Raw genomic sequence first — 22,491 nt, 5'->3', positions numbered from 1 at the left:
AATCACTTTCTTTCTATCAAGTATCTGGTTCGTGTTTATTTTACAGAAGGCACACACAGACCAGTCACAACTTAAAAGCTCATGACAAACATGTTTGAAAGCCTTTTGACTCAGTCACTGGTCCTGCTGCTACCCAGCATTCCACAGGAGCCAGTCATTTACTCCCGTCTTCAATGGTATTTTAATGAAATTCTATGCCAGTGGGATGAGATAATGACTTGTTTCCAGAGTTTAGAAGAAGGCAAAACAAGCCTAAAAAAAGATCAAGTTGTAGGAACAAATGAAAACGTTTCTCACGGCAGCGGTTGAGTTTTTCACTTTAAAATGTGCAATTCAGATGAGAGAGTCCATGTCCACTTCGTGTCCTGCTGCTAGCCTCCAGAAGGTTCTGTGTGAACTGAACCGTTTCCCTTATCAAGACCCTCAGGGCGCACAAACGCACACTCACACACACAGCTGTGAGCAATAAGAAGCTTCCCACCCCCACCTCCTTCAGCATCAACCTTCTGAATGCGTGCGTAAAAGGCGAGTTTACTGACACCGGTTGGCTGGGCGGTGCACACGCGCACACACACACATCCTCTCGAACTCGTGGATGAACTTCAGATGGATAATGGATTAACGCATCAGACTGATAGCAACAACGTACAGCATACTACGAACTCCAGATGTCAATGTATTGGAAGAAAACAGCCACCCACGACGGGATGACTCACCATTTGAGTAGTTGAATAAGCGAGCGTCGGTGCGGACGGAGGGATTCTGCGTGGGGCATTTCACGTCTTTCTGGTACTTAAAGCTCTTCCAACTGTGTTTTTATGGGGAAGAGAAGCGAGGAGCTCGAGCCGCCATACGGACTGACAGTAGCTGCGGAGGCGCGGGCAGCAGACATGGACAGCGCGCGGGCTTCCTCTTGCCGCTGCTGCGCATCTTCATAAAAGTGCGACACTTTCAAGTCCGACGACGCCTCAAAGTTCCTCTGTCCGGAGTCCTACGTTGTGACAGCCGGACGAACAGCAGGACGCCGCCGTCGCGTGTTGCTCCCCCAGCGCGCTTGCTTCAGGGAGAAGAGTTGGAGAGAAGCCTCCTCCGAACTTCACACATCTTCATAGGAAGCTTTGGAGCAGAGAACATGAGTCAAGAGGTCGCGAGCAGATTCCCCGCGCTGCTCCTGCTGGTGTCGATGCTCCTCGTGAGCTCGGGGACGGGGTTTCCCACCCGGCACAAGAAGGTCGCCCACAAGGTACGTTTCCTCACATATTGATGGTTGGTTTTCTTTTCAACTTTATAAAGTTGCAGCAACAAGTTTCAAAAAGTCTTAAAATACATTTAAAAAAAAAAGCTTTTTTCCCCCACTCTTCAATACTTAGCAAAGTTACTCGACCAAGCTAACTTAAGCTAAGTATTGAAGAGTGGCATTTTTTTCCCCCCACTCTTCAATACTTAGCTTAAGTTAGCTTGGTCGAGTAACTTTGCTAACTTGTAAAATGGCAATACTCAAGTTGTGGTCCGCTTTATTGCTTAATATCAGACCTTCATTAATGTTGACAGATTTTGTTTGAATATCATTGACAATATTATTGAGTACTTTTCATTTCATTGTTCAAATCATCTAGCTTTTAGGAGAAAATCGCAATGCGTTTGAAAATAAATAATTGCCATACTAATTTAAATATGCCATTAATACATTGTGGGTACTCAAGAATCGGTGCCTTAAGGAATTTTGAAGACTATTCTGAGTTAGTAGTCCAACACATTCTATGTTTATTTCCTGATCCTTTTTATTTTTTTATTTTTTATAAAATATTGAATGTCATAGAGAAGATGTGTTGTTCAATATAACCTGATCTGGAAGGACACACTCCTCACCAGCACAGTATGGTCTGCCAGCACTGGGCATGCTGGGCAAAGTGAGGTGTGTCTCTGGGAATGTTTATGTTGCGCATGGACATATTTGGATATCAAAGCCTTTTTAGTGTGTGTTTGGGTCAGAGTTCAGTGTTTGCCTTTTTAGAACACTGCTTCTTGTGTGGCCTCCCATAGATTCCCTATTGGGACTCTCTCATCATCTGTCTGATTGATGTCAAAGCAGAAACCCGGGAGGAGGAGAAGGAAACGATTAGTGAGAAGACGAAAGACTCTCACTGTGGCCGTGTGGCTGTGTGACCGTTCATTTCATTCCCCAAAAGGCTGCAGTTGGTGACTCCGTGCCCTTGCCTGTGACCTGCTGCACGCGGTGGATGGAGAGTAGAGATTAGCGGGGGTAGGAGGTGAGGCTCAGTAAAGCGGGTGCCCAGTAACGAGAGGCTTATGTAACCAGAATAAGGCGAGCCCTCGTCGTCTCTCTCGCTGGTGCTCGGGTCAAGTGTCATTCATCTGATTGTTTACATTGGCTCTTTTTTTGTGTGTTAATGTGGAATTTCCTGTTTTGGGTTTTACCCCCATCCCTCAGCAAGGAGGAGGAGTTTGTGTTGAAGTGGCCTCTTTTCTAAATATCTGGACCTGTTTGCCCTAACCCTAACCCTGTTTTGTCCCCCCACTTTCCACCCCGACCTCCACAACCGAACCCTGATTCCACCAGGCATGCATCTGTTGTCCCGGTTCCATTTTCTAAAGATGGCGATCAAAGAGCGTCCATAGTTTATTGTTCTTGTGTAATGGTTTGGAAGCGGCCAAGTGCCGAGGCCTTTGATATCTGTGGGCAAATAAATCAGGGCTGCCACACCGCCTGCCTTCCCAGCCTGCCACCCTCCCTCCCCCCCAACCCTACCGGATTCCAGCCCTGCTCCTCAACTCATCCCCTGCAGCCCCCATCCGGTCTCCAGACCTCCTCTCCCTGACCTGACTGTGTGTCACCATCAGCGGTAGCTGTGACAGCCGCTCAGAGTGGATCCAGTCTTTTTAAGTTTGGTAAGAGGACAAGATGCACTGCCAAAAAGGCTGGATTTCATGTTTGTCTCAGAGAAAAGCCCTCCAGACCAGACCAAGGTCCCCCACTGCATCCAGAGAGTCTCACTGTTAAACTCACTGCATGCCATCAGCCATCAGGCCTTTGATCAGAAGAGAGGAGAGCAGGATCAGAGAGAACGAGGGGGAGGAGGAGGAAGAGGAGGAGAGTGATATACAAGGCGAAAGAATACAGGATCCAGATGTGTAACAAGAGGCGATGAGGAGGGTGTGAAAGTATGTGGCCTCTCTCGTGACTCTGGACCCTCTGTGTTTGTGAGTGTGGAGGTGTAGGAGTGTGTGTGTGTGTGTGTGTGTGTGTGTGTGTGTGTGTGTGTGTGTGTGTGTGTGTGTGTGTGTGTGTGTGTGTGTGTGTGTGTGTGTATAATGTGAAAACAGTCACTGCTGGTCAGATTTGACTGTGATGCACTCATGCTGCTCATAACAGGCCAGTAACGCGTTAGAAAGAGCATCACGCAGGAGGATTTCTTCAATAAGGTTTATGAGGCACCAGACATTAAGTGTAACATGAGTGCAGCATGGGGTTTTTATTGTTTGCATTCTTAGAAGGAGAAATATGTGTTTTATAGATGGGCAATGCACAAAGAGTTGGTTTTTAAAGGAAGATAATTATTTAGAGAAATACAAACTCTCCAAAGAATTACCTCAATGCAACATTCCTTTAACTATTCATTAACCGGCAGATTCTTTTGTGAATCATTTAATCTACTGCATAAAATGTCAGGTAATAATATAACATGTTCATTCAGGTTCCCAGAGACCAAGATGACTTCTTTAAATGTTTTGTCTGAACAACACTCAAAGGTACTCATTTTACAATGATGTTGATCAGAGAAACGACACATTTCCACAATTGGTAGCTTCATCTAGATTTTCGTTGTCATGTTTGCTTGTAAAATGGACTAATTGATTATCACAATAGTTGGTGATTATTTTTCTTAATCGACAAGAGGATCTTCCAACATTATATCCAGTACTGAAAAATATCCAGGGGATACAATAAGAGACAAAGGCTGAACATGCTACTTGTCATCACCAGTTTGCAGATATTTGGGGAGGAGGCCAACTTCTCTTCATCCATCATTTATCATGCTTGACAGGCTTCTTCTCTAAACGGGCATTATGTGTTCACATGCTGGAATTTGACCGACCACATAACTTCTTTATGGGACAATCACAGGCCAACAGTGAAAAGTACGCCCTGTTCCAGAGGCCGTAACTTTAAATAATCCACCATTTGGTCATTGATTCAGACAATTCTTCTCCTCCTTTAGGCCTTCGACAGCAACATGTCAAAACTCAAGGTCCAGTCCAATCATATGTTTGAGCCAATTTTGCCTTCCAGGATATGGACATGAGTGACCGACTGACCATTAGAGGCATGTGTTTAGTGTTTTACCAGTGTCAGGTATGGAGAAGATATGCATCCTATGAGCCATGAAACACACTCATGCACATTGGAGAAAGAAAAATCTATTTTTTTTTAGCGACTATATTCACAGTATACCGCATTCCCCACCGTTTATAATGTCCCCATTAATCACCATAAATCTCAGAGATCAACATTTCTTCCTGCTGGGCTCAGGAACTGGAAAACCTGGAAGGTCCGATGAAGTGGCGGCCACAGTGGCGGCAGTAGCACAGCAGGTTCAGACGCGCTCGCACCAGCCCAGGGGTCCCACGCCTCCCAGGCCCTCTCATTAAAGCTAAAAGAGGATCCCTCTGGCACAGGCCCCTCTTTGTCCACAGCCTGGATGCCATGACTGTTGTGGGAAAAAAAAGAAAAGAATGAAGTGAACGAAGGCTGCTGGTCACTTGGCTGGTTAGTTGGATGCCTCAGGGGCTCTGTGGAATTGCTGACCACGCTATAACGTGGTAGACGGTTTAAAGGTTTCTTCCTAGAGACAGAGCGCTAATTGTTTTTTCACCATGAATTCTAGATGCATTTTTTCATCATTAACTCTGTCTGCACACAGTACAGTTTCTGTGCATCCATTTAGTCTTTTCAATTATTCCACTATGTTATTGTATTCTACACTTTTTTTATAAAAATCTTGTCTCTACTTGTTCTTTCAGGCTCATGGCCACCTGATTCACAGCGGTGGGGTCCAATATGGGCCTGAGGCTTTGGAGCAGCAGAACCAAGTCCAGAGTCTCCCAACTGAGCCCCACGGCCAGCAGAGGAGGTGGTCGCACCCCCAGCACCGCTCCGTTGGTGTTCTTCCACAGCCTGAGCCTGAGGAGGAGACCAAACCCTTCATCCTGGACCTCAAGAACTTTCCAGACCTGGCCAATGCTGACATAAGCTCACAGAACCCCAACATACAGGTGAGTTTCTCAGACTGCTGCGTATATTAAACGGGCTCTGTGATCACAAGGGTGAGCCATTAAGTCCTCATCATCTTCTAAATTGACCCAAAACGCTCAAAATGATTTTCTGTTATCCTCTCCAACTCTGGTCCGCGTGATCAGGATGTGTCTGATCACTTTTCATGTAGCAAACTCTGACTAAAAGATACATTCAGACAAACAAAATCATTGCCAATCCTCCTACATCTTTTATAACTTTTGAAATTGATTTGAACAAAAAGATTTCCCCTGTCGTATCCCTGTTGCCTGTTCTTCACATCAGCTGAAGTGGGCCGTTAGAAGAACTCATCATCCAGGATGAGTCATCTTGAGCTAATGAGAGGTAGTCCTCCAGAATAAATGCTCATATTCTCTCCCTGAGAGGATCGCTTGGTTGGCTGAATACTCATGCTCACGTCTGGCTGGCTGACTTAGATCAGCGGGTTCACTTGCTAAAAAAGTCCTCAGCCGATTTGAATGTTTTTGAGAAGAGCTTGTAAAGTATTGGAGGCACTTATGACACATTAGGAATAAATCTGAGTCAATGCCGCTATACTGGACAGTGCAATGGAGTGTTGTGTCATTGTCTTCTCCTCCCGGTTCATAAGTCATTTCTAAGTTCGACAGTTGCGTTAAGATGTCTCGTCTTGGTTTAATAGTTTAGACTAGTAGAAGAGAGTTGTCAAGCAATTATTGATCCTATCCAAGATCAGATTCGTGACGCGCATACTTTCAGACTGACAGAGTCCCTCTCTATTTCTGCACAGGTAACCATTGAGGTGGTAGACGACCCTCAGATGGAGGTGGAGATGGACCTTGCCAAGGAAAAAGAGTGGCTACCTGCTTCTTCCTCCTCACCCTCTTCCACAGTGGATTGGATCGGAGGCAAGAAGCTGTTCTGGCCTCTTTTCTGGAGTTACACCGACAGCGACTCCAGCGAGGACAGCAACAGCCGGTCAGGCCTGGGGGAAACTGGCGAGGAAGAAGAGGAGGAGGAGGAGGAGGAAGAGGATTACTCCCTGGACGGCAGCGAAGAACCCTTACCCAGCGGAGTGGGCGAAGACTGGGATACACGTTGGAACGAAGGCTGGGATCCAATGCAGAGCTACTACGGTAAGTTTGCCAAGTGGTACACTGGCTGTCTGCGAGTACAGCCGCACGGCTCTTTTAGATATGACTTCATCACAATGATTATGGCTTTTAGAAAACGACCCAGAAGTATCCTGTGAGTTTTACCAAAGAAAGGGAATGCAAAAAAGGGAAAATATGGAAATACAATTACTGAATTTATCATATGAAAAAAGAGCTAAAGATAATGGAAATATCTGGAAGGAGAGACGGAGAGTTGCTCAGCAGGGCGGCATGATAACCGTCTTCACAATCAGAGAACTAAACAATGCCAGCATGCGAGGCAGCATGAGCATTCGACCATCAGGGCATTGTGGGTAATGCCTGCTTTGAAGTCGACACTGATCGTGCAGGTCGCAGAGGCCTGCCTTTTTGAAGATGGGTCCGATGCGTTCACTAATGGCAGCGTGAGGCCGCGACTGTTCCCTGGGACAAAACAGTCCTCTGCCTGTGGACAATTAGAGGGCAGATTTGGAACACAGAATAACAGGGGCCATTCGGCCGGCCCTTTTCATCCTTCCCCGGGACCCCATGCCCCCTCCCCTCACCCCAGACTCTGGCGGCCCTCGCTGTCTTCTGCGGCTCAGCCTTTAGAGCCAGATCAAGAATTTCGGGGGGCTTTCAGGGCTCCGCAGAACTTTTACAGCTCTTTTTTTTTTTTCTCTCTCTTAATTCTGCCTTCCTCTGGTTGGAAAACATGTTGTGTCTCCGCCTGCACAGACCACGTATTTATTGGTAAAGATAGTAAATAATTAGTGAGAAAGGAGTACACAGTGAATGAAAAGGGAAAGTCACGCAAGTAGTTTGTGAGCCAATCAGAGCGCAGTCATGGCTCACCACAGCCTGAAGCTTTCATTCTTCACAGATCTGTCACAAAAAAATACAAATCTGTGCATGATTGGTCTATTTGTTTTCAAACTTCTACCGATGTGTCGTAATCTGTGGTAGCAGGTGGCTCGTTTTGGCTAGTTTTACTCTTTAAGCTTTCCGTTCTCCATCATACCAATATATAGATTTTAACTGTTGTGCATGTAGTGGAGCCAGCAAAGGGCAACAATGCTTATTAAGTGGTCACATCTAAAGACTCCGTGAACATAACTCAAGGATGTCTGCCTTTACTTCTTCTGTAATTAAGACTCTCCTGAGACCTCCTTCCCGTGTGGCCACATGGTGAGTTGGCAGCTCCCTCAAAGTCAAATTGGGTGCTCGCTACACCCAAGCTGGTATTTCTGCACCCACCTCGCCTTTAATCTAGAATGACTTGTTTTCAGTGTTATTAACACCACAAGGAAACTTGGTGCGGAGGCGGACAGCCACAGCACAGCCTCTCTCTCTAATTTGACTGAGGGCTTCTTAAAAAGAATATGGGTTTGCATGGGAAAGGTTGGTCATTGTCATGTATATGGAATGAGAAAGTCCAGTCCTGGATAAGACTGTTGAAGTCCATACAAAGGTCTCTTTAACACAAAACTGTCAGTTGTTTTTCTGTTTGTGTTTTTTTTTCACCCTTTATTCCTAATGTAAAAATGTAATTGTTTGTTAGTTTATTAAATACAGTGCATCTATGAATTATAATCTGTGCCAGGAAGCAGAGTGTAGAGCTCCTGTAACTGAAAATTGAATTCATGCTTTCATATCTATCAATATTTAAACGTTTGTGCTTAACAGAATCTGAGTTTTCATAGCAGCACACAGTAGGTTTTGCAATGTAGCACAAGGCTAAGGTTGAGTTTGTGGCACTGACTGTCTCTGCATGTTGTTTTCTCTCCACAGAGAAGGACACCGACGAGTGGACTCCCTGGTCTCCCTGTTCAGTGACATGTGGAAACGGAGAGAAGAAGAGGACAAAATCCTGCGGCTACTCCTGCACGCTGACAGAAGCCTCGAGATGTGACCTGGAGCCTTGTCCTGGTGAGATTATATTTCCTTTATAAGAGAGAACAATAATAAAACAAAACCAGAGTATTTAGATTATACCTTCCCAGCTGTTGTTTTAATCTACAACTGGTGTATCCTTTTTTTTTCTTTGTAGGTGATGACAACACTGTGGTAGAGCCTTTCCCCTTTGAGATGGAAAATGGCACCGAGCCATTTGGTACAGGTGAGTTCTACTAATAGGAAGTGCTCCATAACATCTTTCATTCGATTAACGGATCACATCTTTAAACTCATTTAATCCATTAACTGCAAGCTGTTTATACTGTACAGTGCATCATTTTACAATCAAAGCCAGTCCGATTATATACTGTTGCTATATTTACCTCATTATGTAACATGCCACTGATATGCTGTCACACAGGAAAGTAGCACTGGCTTTCTCAATACTGTAACATAGATGTTTATGGATGCCAGACATAGGATCTTTGTGAACAACTGTAACAGAGAATCTCATGTATTATTGTTGTCCTCTTTCCAATAGATGTGGACAGCTGTGAGAAGTGGCTCAACTGTAAGAGTGAGTTCCTCCAGAAGTACCTCCACCAGGTGTTGTCTGAGCTGCCCAGCTGCCCCTGCATCTACCCCTCTAAAGTGGCGTACACTGTGGTCAGTGTCTACGATGACAATCATGGCCGACCGTTCCGCTGGCGTGACGCCAGCGGCCCCAAGGAGCGCCTGGACATCTACAAGCCATCGGCGCGAAGCTGCATCCGCTCGGCGCTCTCCAGCGACTTGTCTACTCCCGCGGCGCAGCACTGTTGTTATGGCGATCATGGTCGGCTGATCACACGCGGGAAAGGCGCAGGAATGCCAAACCTGATCAGCACTGAGGTCTCACCTGAGCTGCACTTTAAAGTTGATGTGCTGCCTTGGATTCTCTGCAAGGGAGACTGGAGTCGCTTCCATGCCGTGCGGCCACCAAATAACGGATTGAGCTGCCCAGAAAACCCCTACGAAGACGTGTTCATGAATGAACTGGAAGAGGCCCGGGAGTACTGAGGGACCACAGCCAAAACTACCACTTCACTCAGAGAGTCACAGGGCCCGATCCTAATTTGAGAGAAGACTGTCTTTTTTAAAAGTCATGAAATGTTACATCTGAACCATGCTGTGCATCATGCATTCACCGAGCACTGACGCAGAGGACATGCACATTTGTGGTTGTTTAGGTATGATGGTAAAGTGTGGCTGTCTCAAGTTAGGGTTTAGCAGTGTCCTGATATCAGGCTCAACGGAACTGAATTACGAGAATGGAAAAAAAAGCAGTGTTCTCCCATCGCTTGCCAACCTGTTTCACATCTGGTATAATATGGTCTCTCTTTATATTTACCCTCTCCTGGGTGCGTGTGAGCATGATGTCTACATACTGGCTTTTTGATGATGTCCTGGAGCTCCTGTGATTGACAATAGCAACACATGGTAAACATCCGGATCCAGCGTCTTGTCGGTTTTGCATTAGTAAATGTATACTTGTGTGCTGGGTATTTGATGAAGCAAACACGTGCATGGGAAGAGTCCAACAGAAGAATATCCCAACTATGCTGCTACAATATAAACTCCTTCAGGTTTTTACAAAGGCATTAAGAGGACCAATACGACCAGACATTGGGAAACCCAAAAGATGGTACATGCATTGGCAGTAATGTACATTTCAGTCATTCGTTTGGGACACTAAAATTAGTAATGTTAGAAGAATTTAGGATTTCAACCAGAGAGGTAAGCTAAAAGGATTTGAAACGTTGTGCTGTCTGCTGAGAATTATGAGAATATTCTTTTAGCATTAATGGTACTCGAACAGCACATTTGATTGAAAATGTTTTGTCACACAGATTGATTTCACATGTTTTCTCACATTTTGACAAACAGGAAGATATATGATCTGGGTGCCAAAGAGTTAAAAATCAGACAATGGGTGATCGTGTAAATCCAACTCTCAAATCTCTATGGTGCAAATGTATGAAAACGTCTTTTCTACAGTGAGTGGATTGTGTTCATAGATCTCTACAATGTTCTCAGGGGGACTAACTGACCACAATAAACTCATTTGTTAATTTACCTCGACATCCAAGCACTATTGGAACTAGTACAAAGTGTATTGGGATGAAGGCTAGTAGAAGCGTATCGGATGTCTTATCCTGATTGTAATTGATGAACAGGTAATGCTGTTTGTGCAGTTTCAGAAAGCAGTTGGAACCCTTATAACTGAAGAGTTGATGCATTGTGCGTGGGTAGGAAGATGCCATTGGTACTTTAACTGTTGGCTTTGGGTTGATGAACATAATCTGATTGGATAGAAAGGACAGGCCTACCCAGAGAGGTCATGAGTTGGAGCCCTGACCGTGGCTCACATAGTGCAGGTTAAGGCAACCTGGAAGTAGTCACTATTAGCAAATACCTCATAAGATATAGTGCAGGATTGGAAAGATGTTGAACCATAACTAGAATAGTGTTTAGCACTGTAGCAGTAGCCATGTTAACAGTCGGCACATCACACAGTGGCAGTGACATTTACATACTTTAAATACCTCCAAATTCCAGGAACTGCACTTTCTATCCAGTCTCATACCATGGATGTTCACTCCAAACCTTTGTTTCAGGAATTCTGCCTCCACATGTGTATATGCCAACACGCATTTACAATTTGGAATCACCGATCATTTTAAAGGAAGGCACTTTATTTAAGATATATAGAATAAAGATATATCAAAATCACTACTCATGTTGGCCATTTGTTGATAGTGTTATTGTGAAGGGAAGTGCGCCAGAAATGCAGCATTGTTTTATGAAAGTGCATATATCAAGTGTTCTGTTGAGGAAAGCATGATCTTGTTGTGATTTCTGAATCTAGTATTACATGGTGTTGTACAGTATTTATTTGTCTGTTCTCTTTTTTTAAGTTTGCTAAAGCTTTGAAATGTCTCTATACTCAACATGGTGCACTAATCTGACGGAGAAATGAAGGCACCCATTATCAAAAGGGAAACCACTTGCCACATATCACTTCATACAGCAACATCAAGTGTCTTTTTTGTTCTACTTTGTACTGCAGTGCTTTATGAATGTGTTGTTGCAATTATGCTGAAGAAATATATAAAGACCTTGCATTCATCATCTGTTTCTTTTTCCGTACTTTTTCGATACTGTGTAGTGGAGCCAAGCATAGCAGGACTGGAGAGCAACATTCCTCAAAACTCAACTGAGTAGTTTTACTCTTTTATTGACTGACATAGCAACATTTTCCGTAACTTTCCTCTCCAACAAGACAGGTACAGTGCAGCAAGCATTCCTCTAAAGTTGCAGAGACATGTCACTTCCTTCTTTGCAGCAACAGGCTAAGTATTGAGACCATTGGCGGGTACTTTTCTGCCAGAAAAGAAGTGTGGCAGAGCATTAAGGCTTCTATTTCCAGTAGGTCTACCACAAATGTTTGAATCCTCCATATCAGGATATTAGCAAAGAATAGATTTACGTTAAGGAATAGTCTAGACATTTTGAGAAGTATGCTTATTTGCTCTCTTGCTGAGAGCCAGACGTAAAGATTGATACCACTCTCATGAGTGTAGGGTAAATATGAAGCTACAGCAAGCAAACGGTAAGCTTAGCATAAAGACAGCTAGCCTTTCACCATAACGTTACTAAATCCTGCCTTCCAGCTCCTCTGGTTCCTGAAATGAACCACTGCAAGGAAGTCAAATGGTATAGCAGTTGGTTAGTTAGCTAGCTGGCTTGCTAAATCGACCATGCTTTCATGCTTCATTGGTTACAGAAAATGAGCCAAAGAGTGGAATTACTCAGTCTGTCCGTCACTTCCCTCTGGAGTCTACGGAGCTGCTCTCCTTCCGAACTCGTCTCCTTTCTGAGGAGGGTCGCATCTCGCTAATTGTCATTTTTTTTAAATACATGAAATGACACATGGCTTCCTGTGGTTGGTTCGTTGGTGCTCACACCAGAAATGTACCGCTCTAGAGTTCGCTCGACGGCAGTCCGAGACCTGAGAGCGGTTTGTTGGTGCACTCCGGTGTTGCCACCAACCGAAACGAATCGCGTGAAGGGGGTAAACGCTCCAGATCAGACTACCAGCTTCCAGCCCAATCACAAATAAAAACCAGCCCAAATAAGAAAACCCTAGCCCAAAGTCATAACCTTTACCAGAAATCCATAAAATCATTCCATGTGCAATATAAAACAACCCACATCTCAACCCACAATAGTGCCATTGTCAATTGTAATTGATGACTTCAAGGTAAGTTGCTCCTCAGCTATCCCAAACAACAATTGAATACAGAGCGAGTGCACACAACACATGTTACATGATATTGTTATATTATATTGTTTGGAGCCCAATGTAATCAAGAGCAGCCCATTTGGACAGAAAACCGAATCAAACCAGATCTGGAGACACTGGCTCCAGGTTTGGTTCAACCGGACTCTATAAGGCTGTGCGGACATAAACTAACCTAACTTCAACATTCTAGCTGTTTTCCACTGTTTCCAGTCTTTCAGCTCAGCAAGACTCATATCAAATAAGCATATTTCCCAAAATGTCAAACTATTTTAACATAAAACTCATCTTTGCTGATTCAGACATAAGTATTCCACAAGATGTCAAACTCCTTCAAATGTCCATTGCCTTGTAAAGTGCATTAGCAGTGAAAGTCAGACCATCAGGTTCCTGTATTCAGTGGTGAGCGTTCTGTCCACATAACTGAGCTGGTGGAAGCTGGAATACTAAATTCTTTAATGATCCGTGAATATAATCTGTGGCTTTGTCTGTTAGCATCTGCCATGATGAGGAGTAATGTGTATCAGGACAGGATTAAATTAAGAATCATGCAGTCGCTATTTGAACCAACAGCATTCCTCGTTTACTCCGACTTTATTGCTTGTGTTCTCAATCCAACACAGGTTTTCTTTATAAAGTGAGTTCACGTCTTATCACCAACCTTTTTTAAACCCTGCATGCTTCAGATTTTTTGTGGGAATTCTTCCGTTTTGAGTGACACTTTTTTCATAAATATGACTTTGAGTTGTGGTTGTTGTGACTCAACGTTTGAGAGTCCAAGCAAGAGAATGTTGGATCGCAGTGTTGGCAAGAAATTCCTGTTAATCGAGGTTCCAGAAAAGACCAGCTGGATATCAAAATCATACAGAAGGTTCCACAAAACTAGAAAAAAAGTCCTGCTAATACATAAAGGAAACCTCTTAAGCCTCTGCATGCCTGAACCGACAACCTCCATCTCTGTCATCCATCTCTACTATGGTATCTAGGTTGATCTTTTTCTCCCATCATGTTGTCCGAGGCTATACTCTTTCCAGAAGATTAAATAACATTGAGATTAAAAGTTCAAACGTCAGGGTAATGCAAATCCATAGGTTTAAGCAAGCCCAATACTCCATTTAGATACTCTAATTCCTGTAGGTCATGATGTCTCTCATTGGCCCAAGAGATGCAATGGGGGAAAAGCCTGGTTATGCATTTACAATAGAACATTAGATTAAAAGAGGGACACAGTTAGCAGAGGATGAAGTCATGTTATTTACATAATCAAGGAGTTACTTAGAAATCCATCTATACATCCATGTGGTAAAGTATCTACTGTGGAATTAACACTAAGGAGCTTGGTAGGTATACTCTGGTCCTTCAGTGACTCCAGTTGACTACAGATGAGTGCAGAGTGGAGGGAAGCCAGACACATGTGGACCACATTTCTTCTGCAGAAAACAGATAAATAATCTCAGATGTGTAGACAGAGGAGAAAGCAGAGAGAGAGAGAGAGAATACAGAAGAACGAGGAAAAATAACATGAAAGAGAGAGGAGGTTTCAAAACTCTGTGGCGAAAAGATGTTATCTGAAATATTGAATGCAGCAAAAGTTCCTGAGCGGCTGCTTTTGAAAAACCGGCTGAATACACTTCACAGTATATGGAGGACATGTTTATTTGTATCATGTCACTGCGGTTGTACAGAAGTTTAAGCCGACCATTGTATTTCAATTTAGCGTGTATTGTTTCACATACAAAATGTGAAAAGGTTTGATTATCATCTTAAATTCTGAATGTTCGCCGTGAGTGAATGTGTGTGTGTGTGTGTGTGTGTGTGTGTGTGTGTGTGTGTGTGTGTGTGTGTGTGTGTGTGTGTGTGTGTGTGTGTGTGTGTGTGTGATGTGATTCATGCCTTGAGTCGTGCCTCTGGTGGCCCAGGCCCCGTGCCAGCACTCGGTGGTTACAAATCTGTTTACTTTTGTCGGCTGGCAGTAACGTGAGATTTCCTCTGGGTGGACTGTGGCTGGTTGACCAGCAAACAGCGTGGCCCTTCAAGTCCAACTCTGCTCCCGTTAGGCTGCTTGGCCTCCCCCTCAGATCACTTGTGCTGAGGGTACCCCTGGCCCACGCTAACAAACATGTACTCACACACAAACAAGGGTTCAGCGAAGCCACGAAAAACAGCCGTCATGGAAACACACATATTGCATTGATGGTAACAAACGAACCCACACACATGCTTTAGCTGCTCTGCCGACATGACTTGTGAGAATGCCAGTGGATTTTAGGATCTTATGGATTATCTGGGGTTCAACTGATCCCATTCCTCGACCAGCCTGACACAGAGGAAGGCCTTGTTCTGAGATGATCAACAAGACTAATCTCAAAATGAAGCCTCCACTCATGAGAGGCAGAAATCCAAGAGTTGTGGAGCAGTTTGCAAAAAAACACAAGTGTGTATTTCTCTTTTGTGCCACATCTCTTCTAGCTAGGCGCTACAGGTGGTTACTATGTGAATACATAACAAGACTAACAGCAGGTATGATGTTTTACTGTGTTTCCCATCTACACACGCTGAAGCTGATGGAAACGCCATTAGTATTTTATCATCAGCTAAAGCACTGGACAAATTTCAAGGTTGTCTTGATGATGGGTTCACCAAAGTCAGAAGGATTTATCCTCTGTGGAGCATGAAAGACTGTACAAAATTCAGTGACAATCCCCCTGATAGGTGAGGGAATATTTCCGCCTGGAGCAAAGTGGTGGAACATCAGCACCATCAGCACCATCAGCACCATCAACACCATCGTAGAGCCCAGCAGGGCTAGAAATGTACAAAACTATGACTGAGTTCATTTTTGTCTCACAAAAAACAGATTGCTCCTGTAGGCTGTTACGGTGTGTGAACGTTGTATGAATGTTAGAGTCCTGATGGGCAGGGAGCACCTTGCATGGTAGCTTCTCTCATCAGTGTATGAATGAGTGAATGATGATAAGTAGAGTTAAATCGCTTTGAGACTAGAAAATCACTTAACAAGTACAGTCCACTTCCCAGTCCATTTCACTTGCAGGGACGGTTCCATGTAAAAGGACAACGTGTATGTTTTTTTTACTGTCAACCTGTTCTTTCCTCCTTATTTTCTTCATGCTCAGAACAATATTCAGCCTAATAACACTGGACATCAATATCCTCAGAGGGTCCAGAGAGTCTGGATGACTGGCATTCTTTGGTTCAACCAGACTCTACAAACTTTTGTTTGTTTACTCATGTCCAGTGGGAGTCTTATCCCCCCCCCCCTTCCCGCCCGCTCACATCCCCACCCCGCCCTCTGATGATAATATAATCAAAAAAGCAGCCAACACAATATCTTTGGCCATGAGAGGGCTTGCAGATCTAGTAGTACTGAGGCGGCAGCCAGTCAGCCTTAACAACATCAAACGGCCCCTCGCCTCCAGCGTTTACACAGAGCCTGGACCAAAAAATATGATTGCTCATTCATTTTAAGATAAGAATGCAGACAAGCTTGGAGGTTATTATGAACAATATGTACAGGTATGAAGCAGCAATAGTGGTAGAAGTGGATGGACCTTAAGGTCATATGAGGTTTATTGGATACCTGAGATAAGAATGTGAGATATTGTCCTGCCGGAATGACAGAAAGCAAAATGAACAGAATTCTGGTTCCAGACCAGTAAGCATCCTAATCGCTATGGTTTCCTTGTGGAAAGAGAAGAGAATAGTGAACATTCAAGAGACTGACATAGAGCACCGCCTGCTGGTCTCAGTGTACATAACTTAAGGTACCTTCAGCCACACTGTATATCTGAAATTACAACACACTTGTGTGAGATCTCAAAGCTTTGTTTGCGATCTGTTATTTGACATTTTAATTCTAGAATCACATGTGTTGTAAGGCTGTAAAGTTATTGTCATGAGCAATTGATCTGTAGATCATTTTCACAATTATTAATCAATTGATTCATTGTTTGTTTAGGAAAATGTAAGATAGTAAAATATTTCATTTCCCACAGCTCATTTATAAATGTTCTGTTCGAGTTGCAATCCACAAGCTAAATTCTGATGATCATTACAGAAGGCACGTTAGTTGGTACCAGTGAATTTGTCATATTTTGCTAAAGAAAAAGTATGAACAATTAATGGATTATCAAAATTGCCATTTACTAATTAATGTAATTGGTAATACATTATACAAAGTAATAATTGTGTTTGCGTAAGGTTGTGATCAGTTGATCTGCAGGTTAAATAGAGACACCATCACCAATATGTGACATGTTTTACTTTCAGCACCTCGTCTTGAAAACAGTGGACTGAAAAGTGCATATGTTGGTAATTCTGTGACTTTGAAAAGCTGATAACGACTATGTAAACATAATCTAATCGTAGCAGTATAGTATATGACGCTCAGATTAGTATTCTGTTCATAACTTTAGTCAGACTAAAGGCTGTTAAGAGATGAGTGTATGAGTTTGAGAAGATGACATGTGGAGCTTTTTGGGGTTTACCTGATAATAAATATCATAAATATTATTGATCCATGTATTTCCCCCTCCAAATAGTAGTCTGTACAGGCTAGTGCGTCAGTGCATGCATCAGATGCAATCCGTTTATGCTGTTTTGAAAAAAAAATACACAACTCTAAATGTGATGTTGTTCTTTAATGCTTACTTAGTCAGAGTGTTTCAGCCCCTTTTAGCACTGCAGAATGTGTTTAATGATGAAGCAAGAACTTTACACAAGCAAACATAAGTGGTCATTTGATTCACAATGTCCATCTGCATCACTTATCCTGTCACTTCTGTCTGCGTCTCTTCATTAATCCTATGTGAGACTCTGTGTGACTCAAAAAATTACTGTTATTTCAGTGCTTCAGGAGATGAGTGTAATTGTATCAAGGGAGAATTTCCCGCTTCGCCAGCGAAGGTGAATCTGATGTGTGAAGTGCATCTATCTACGTATTCGTATGCTACGCTTGGAAACATTGGGACTATTTTCAATCATGGAGGAGTTCCCCTGTCCTTTCGTGCTGAAACTGATTGGTGATAGATGAACTCTGAGGTGGGAGGCAGTAAAATGTGGTTCAGAGTTTTAAAGTTGGGAAAACTCAGAACTTAACTCAGCGGTATGTTTACCTAGTCAACTGAAATTGAACATTACATAGAAGCCTATTTCTGCTTTATTACGTAAACAGATAGCACAGTTTTTTGGGGGACTTTGCCTTGGATTTATGGGTTTGTTGTTTATACATTGTGTACCTTACTATGTTATCTTAGGACTTAGCGAAGTTAGCGGAAAGATTGACGTAAGACAATGCGTCAACAAAGCATATACGCATTTCATAATGGAAATAAAATTAGCCCTCTGAGGGAAATTTGTTGTTTATGTTTTTGGGGCGAATTAAATGCATGGAATTGAAGGTTAAGTGGGTTGTATTCACAACTCTACTCTACTCTTCATACTATTTATAAAACATGTTACCTGCATCATAAAATCTGTGTTCAGGACATTTCTGACCACATCCATACAAAAAGATACAAAGGATCTTAACTGTACAAATTAAGGTATTGTACAAAACAAAAACTCTAGCTATTTGAATGTACAAATTCAGTTTAGAGTTTTTATTTTGTACAATACCTTAATTTATACAGAAATTATCTATTTGAATGTACAAATTCAGTTCAATTTCTGCACATGCTGAAAATCAAACATTTTTACTGTTCATTAAAAATCAAATTTTTGAATATTTGAGTAGCTCTAACGATATTTTTCTTAATAATTCTAAACGATTACTGATGCATATGTTTTCAGGAGATCTGCCTACAACCTTTTTTTTTTTTTTACTGTACTCAATTAGGAGATTGTTCAAGGTAAAAGGTAAAAAAAAAATGTCCTGAAAATAAATATAGTTTTCTCACGTAGATCCCTCCGCTAACTTCCTCTCCTCTGAATCACAGATCTAACTTTTTGCCTAGCGGCAATTGTTAGTATGAACAGTTTTATAATTTAATTATGTCATTTGTATGTCATTTTTACCCCGCATACTTTGCAGATTTGTTGGGACTTTCCGAACAGGCTAGAGCAGATTCAGATCTAAGCTAATGTTATCTAGCTAAAGAGTCAATTATCAAACCTGTAACTGCTGTTACAGTACGCGTAAAGCTATTTGGCCGTTAAGAAGATAAAAACATTATTTAGCCGGTATTGGGGCTTGCGGTCCAAACACTGAAAAACATTGATCCCTTTAGGCCCCAGCGAGGATCGAACTCGCGACCCCTGGTTTACAAGACCAGTGCTCTAACCACTGAGCTATGGAGCCCGTTATGCTGCATGCTGGGTAAACATATTGTTTTAAATAACTAACCACATCTAAGCAGAGTTCATGACGTATGCCGTACACTATTTACCGGAACCAGTCGACCGTGTTTAATTATCCACGTCAGAGACTGACCTTTAGACGAGCACACGAACGAACGAGACTTGGCTATCCAAAATGGGTATTTTCCTTGTGATTTTGAGCTGGACTGCTTTGTTTCTGCTGTTTCTGATTTTCATAGCGTTTCTTGGTTACAGCTTGTATGTTAAGCATATTCATATGAAATATGACCATATACCTGGGCCACCAAGAGACAGGTGAGTGAAGTGGGGCATTATGAAACGATAGCTAAATTACTTGTTTTCTTGTAACCGAGCGAACATGAGTTTAAACTTTTTTTTTTCTAAACTACGTTTTTTTTCTCCCCAGTTTTTTCTTCGGACATTCAGCAACGTATCTGAGGGTAACGAGAAGTGGCAACATTATACACGACACATTCCTGGAATGGTAACGTACATATTCGATAAACACAAGTGATATAACGGCATAATTTCTGTGTGAAAACTATTCCGATATGTGTGCTGTTCCTCTGTGTGTCTAAATTGTCATTATTTCCGTGATTATATGTTGCAACACGCAGCTTGTCGCCTTTAATCAGGGGAGTATAAAGGCTGAATTATACTTCCGCAACTCCTACTACGGCTGGCCGCGCAGTCGGATTGACGGACTCGTTTTGATTTAGTTCCCCTGCGTTTTCCATACGCCAGACCAGCAGGTGGCGCAACGACCGTAGTCGACATGCACACCGATGTTCACAGATATGTCCCTCCAGGAATTCACCTCAATCTGTGTGTCCTTATACTCCGTCAGACTGGTTATATAAATGCTCATATTTGTGGACCTCTTCAGCCAAACGTTCTTCAACAAGATCCATTGTTCGTGTTCTTCCTTTTAAAAACAGCGGTGTTATGCTATGCCCTGTGATGAACTGGCGACCTGTCCAGGGTGTACCCTGCCTTCGCCCTTTGACAGCTGGGATCGGCTCCAGCGCCCCGCGACCCTAATGAGGATAAGCGGTAAAGATAATGGATGGATGGATGGATGGATGGTATTATGCTATGAAACCGGAAATGAGACTCAGAGAGGATGCGGTTATCGGACCAATCACAGCCTTCCGGGATGCGTACGGCTCGCGTCGCTTTGACGGATAGTCAGAAATTTGGGGTGACGCACGCAAGCACGCAAAATATCCGATTTGACCACGCATGGTCGGCCATGCGTGTCTTGCGTGCTTGCGTCTCTGCGTAAAACCCGAGTATAAATCAGCCTTTAACTTTTCCCTGTTTTGTTTGTGCCCTGTGAAGCTTGGTCTTCCAACAGTCTTGTAACTTACAGTTTTTCTATTCTAAAGCCTTGCTTTACCCTTGTAACATTTAAGTAATAGTAAGTGATAATGTAATTTGAAGGGACTTTACGTTTCACAAAAGCTGTAGAGTGAAACCATTTGAATCTTGGACTGGAAATCCCTTGAAGGTTTCAGCTAACTTATGAAGGAAATGGTTTTATGGCAGGTCAAAGTTGATTATTTTATGATATTTTAACTGTGGCTTCTAAGAGCATTGCATTTCATATCATGTGCAATCTAATGTTTTTACTTGGTATCTCAAATGTTTTGCTCAAAAACTGCACATTCAGAACACATGGGAATGATTTCTGTCAGTGAAAATGGAAAACATGCAAGTTCAGATTTTTGTTTTAGCTTCTCCTAGGTCCACAAACTACCAATAAATAATATGTAATTCACAGGGCGGAGACCTATGGGCCTGTTTGCAGGCAAAATGTACTGCATTACGTACTCATCCTTGTGACCTGTCCAGAGGGAACAAAGGTAAACACCGCACCTTTCAGTAGTATGAGTGTAACCATGAGTTGCAGAGGTCTTGTACAATAAGCAGTATAAAAGTGCACAGATACACAGATGGTCCTGCTAGAAACCATTGAATCTATTTGCTAATATAAGGATAAGAACACATCCTGATAATGTTTGCAGTTAAACATGTCTTTTAAGGATCCCTCCTTTGGTGACTTTGTTTCAGGAGATCCTGATGTCCCCAAAGTATCCTAAAGATGGATTCTTCTACAAACAAATCTTCAACCTGTTTGGTCAAAGGTAGTTCATCAGACACAGAACATTGGCCTAGGATCAATAAAGCAATGATAATAATAATGAGTGTATATTTGTGATACTGTCAAAATGTTGAATTTCTGAACTGACAACAGGTTGGAGGTACATGAGTTTTGTCAGTCCACTTCTTTAAAATGGAAATGACTTTTTTTTTGGTTCACTTCACTGTTTTGATATGTGAAATCCTTTATAGTCTTTTCTTACTAAGTTGAAAGTATTGTGTTCCTTATCTCTTTTCAAGGTTCCTTGGTAATGGCCTGGTTACAGCGCAGGACCATGAACTGTGGTATAAACAGCGCCGGATCATGGACCCTGCGTTCAGTAGCTTGTGAGTCTTCGCAAATAGTCACAATAGCGTATCGGCTCAACGTTTATTTGATATCCAGCGTTTGTAATCTTTTTAGATTCTTGCAGAATTTCTGCGCAGCTCAACAGTCCACTGTCTAAAACTATCCTTATTTTCAGGTATTTACGAGGTCTAATCGGGACTTTCAATGAGAGGGCAGAGAAACTGATGACTAAACTTTCGGATGTTGCTGATAACCAGAGAGAAGCCAGCATTCTTCACCTTGTCAACTTTTTTACCCTTGATGTCATTGCTAAGGTGTTGTATTATCCTATGTTTACACTCTAAGCAACAAAAGCCACCAAACAGCCAAGCGTGGCCAGCAACATTGTGTGTGTCAGGTGTCAGTATGTAGCTCAATATCACCAGCTTCCATTGTAAAACAAAACAAATCATCTAATCAATCTTGTTTTGCTCATAACCCTCAGGTTGCTTTTGGTGTGGATTTAGACCTGCTGAAGGAAAGGTCACTTTTCCCTCAAGCCGTCCAGACATGCCTGAAAGGTATGCTCTGCACTGTCAGAGACCAGTTTTTTAAGGTAGGACTTCACAGCAAGTTGGTAAGGTATGCAGTTAGTGTGGTGACAATATGATTAACTGTGTTGGATCCTCCAATCTGGCATCTCCAGTATAACCCAAGGAACAGAGCATTCATCAAAGAGGTGAGGGAAGCTTGCCTCCTGCTGCGCACAACTGGAGCTCAGTGGATTCAGGAAAGGAAAACTGCCATGAAAAACGGCGATGACGTACCCAATGACATCCTTACACAGATCATCAAAACAGCTGGCAAAGGTTATGGTCCCTAAAGTTCAGATTGATTGACCTAAAATATTTCTCAAAGCAAAAGTTCAACATTCCAGAGTTATGACTTGTACTTGTGCAAACACTAGTTCACAGGAGATATATTCTATCTATCTATTTATCTATCTATCTATCTATCTATCTATCTATCTATCTATCTATCTATCTATCTATCTATCTAT

The 22,491-nt window shown here is 42.6% G+C and overlaps 2 protein-coding genes and 1 non-coding gene across 5 annotated transcripts in view; 2 read left to right on the top strand and 1 right to left on the bottom strand.

Annotated features, from left to right (window-relative positions):
• The first annotated feature begins 875 nt into the window (after positions 1-875).
• On the top strand, positions 876-11,460 carry ism2b (isthmin 2b). Of its 2 annotated transcripts, none has more exons than XM_068576883.1 (6): positions 876-1,243; positions 5,044-5,295; positions 6,084-6,429; positions 8,218-8,355; positions 8,477-8,545; positions 8,864-11,460. In XM_068576883.1, the coding sequence occupies exons 1-6, from the start codon at positions 1,133-1,135 to the stop codon at positions 9,379-9,381; spliced, it is 1,434 nt and encodes a 477-aa protein (XP_068432984.1). In that variant the 5' UTR covers positions 876-1,132; the 3' UTR covers positions 9,382-11,460. The 2 variants fall into 2 exon arrangements, with proteins under 2 accessions (XP_068432984.1, XP_068432985.1); XM_068576884.1 differs by lacking the exon at positions 876-1,243 and adding an exon at positions 4,256-4,375.
• A 7,447-nt stretch (positions 11,461-18,907) lies between these two features.
• Positions 18,908-18,980, bottom strand: trnat-ugu (transfer RNA threonine (anticodon UGU)). Its single transcript has one exon. It is a non-coding gene; the product is annotated as a tRNA-Thr (tRNA).
• A 101-nt stretch (positions 18,981-19,081) lies between these two features.
• Positions 19,082-22,491, top strand: part of LOC137785435 (cholesterol 24-hydroxylase-like) — a 6,027-nt gene continuing 2,617 nt past the window's right edge. Inside the window, exons 1-9 of one of the 2 annotated variants that reach the window (XM_068576668.1) lie at positions 19,084-19,158; positions 19,235-19,294; positions 19,407-19,484; positions 20,784-20,865; positions 21,074-21,147; positions 21,404-21,490; positions 21,628-21,766; positions 21,937-22,047; positions 22,138-22,300. In XM_068576668.1, the coding sequence (XP_068432769.1) occupies positions 19,257-19,294; positions 19,407-19,484; positions 20,784-20,865; positions 21,074-21,147; positions 21,404-21,490; positions 21,628-21,766; positions 21,937-22,047; positions 22,138-22,300 (772 nt within the window). In that variant the 5' untranslated portion in view covers positions 19,084-19,158; positions 19,235-19,256. Of the gene's footprint in view, positions 19,295-19,406; positions 19,485-20,783; positions 20,866-21,073; positions 21,148-21,403; positions 21,491-21,627; positions 21,767-21,936; positions 22,048-22,137; positions 22,301-22,491 lie in introns of both variants that reach the window. The other variant, XM_068576667.1, reaches the window with a different exon arrangement.

This window comes from Clinocottus analis, unplaced genomic scaffold (genome assembly GCF_023055335.1).
Source record: "Clinocottus analis isolate CAN_PGR_092001 unplaced genomic scaffold, fCliAna1.0.p SCAF_15, whole genome shotgun sequence".
Classification (NCBI taxonomy): Eukaryota; Metazoa; Chordata; class Actinopteri; order Perciformes; family Cottidae; genus Clinocottus; species Clinocottus analis.
Note: the sequence above shows the minus strand (reverse complement) of the source record. Positions and strands in the feature narration are given on the sequence as shown.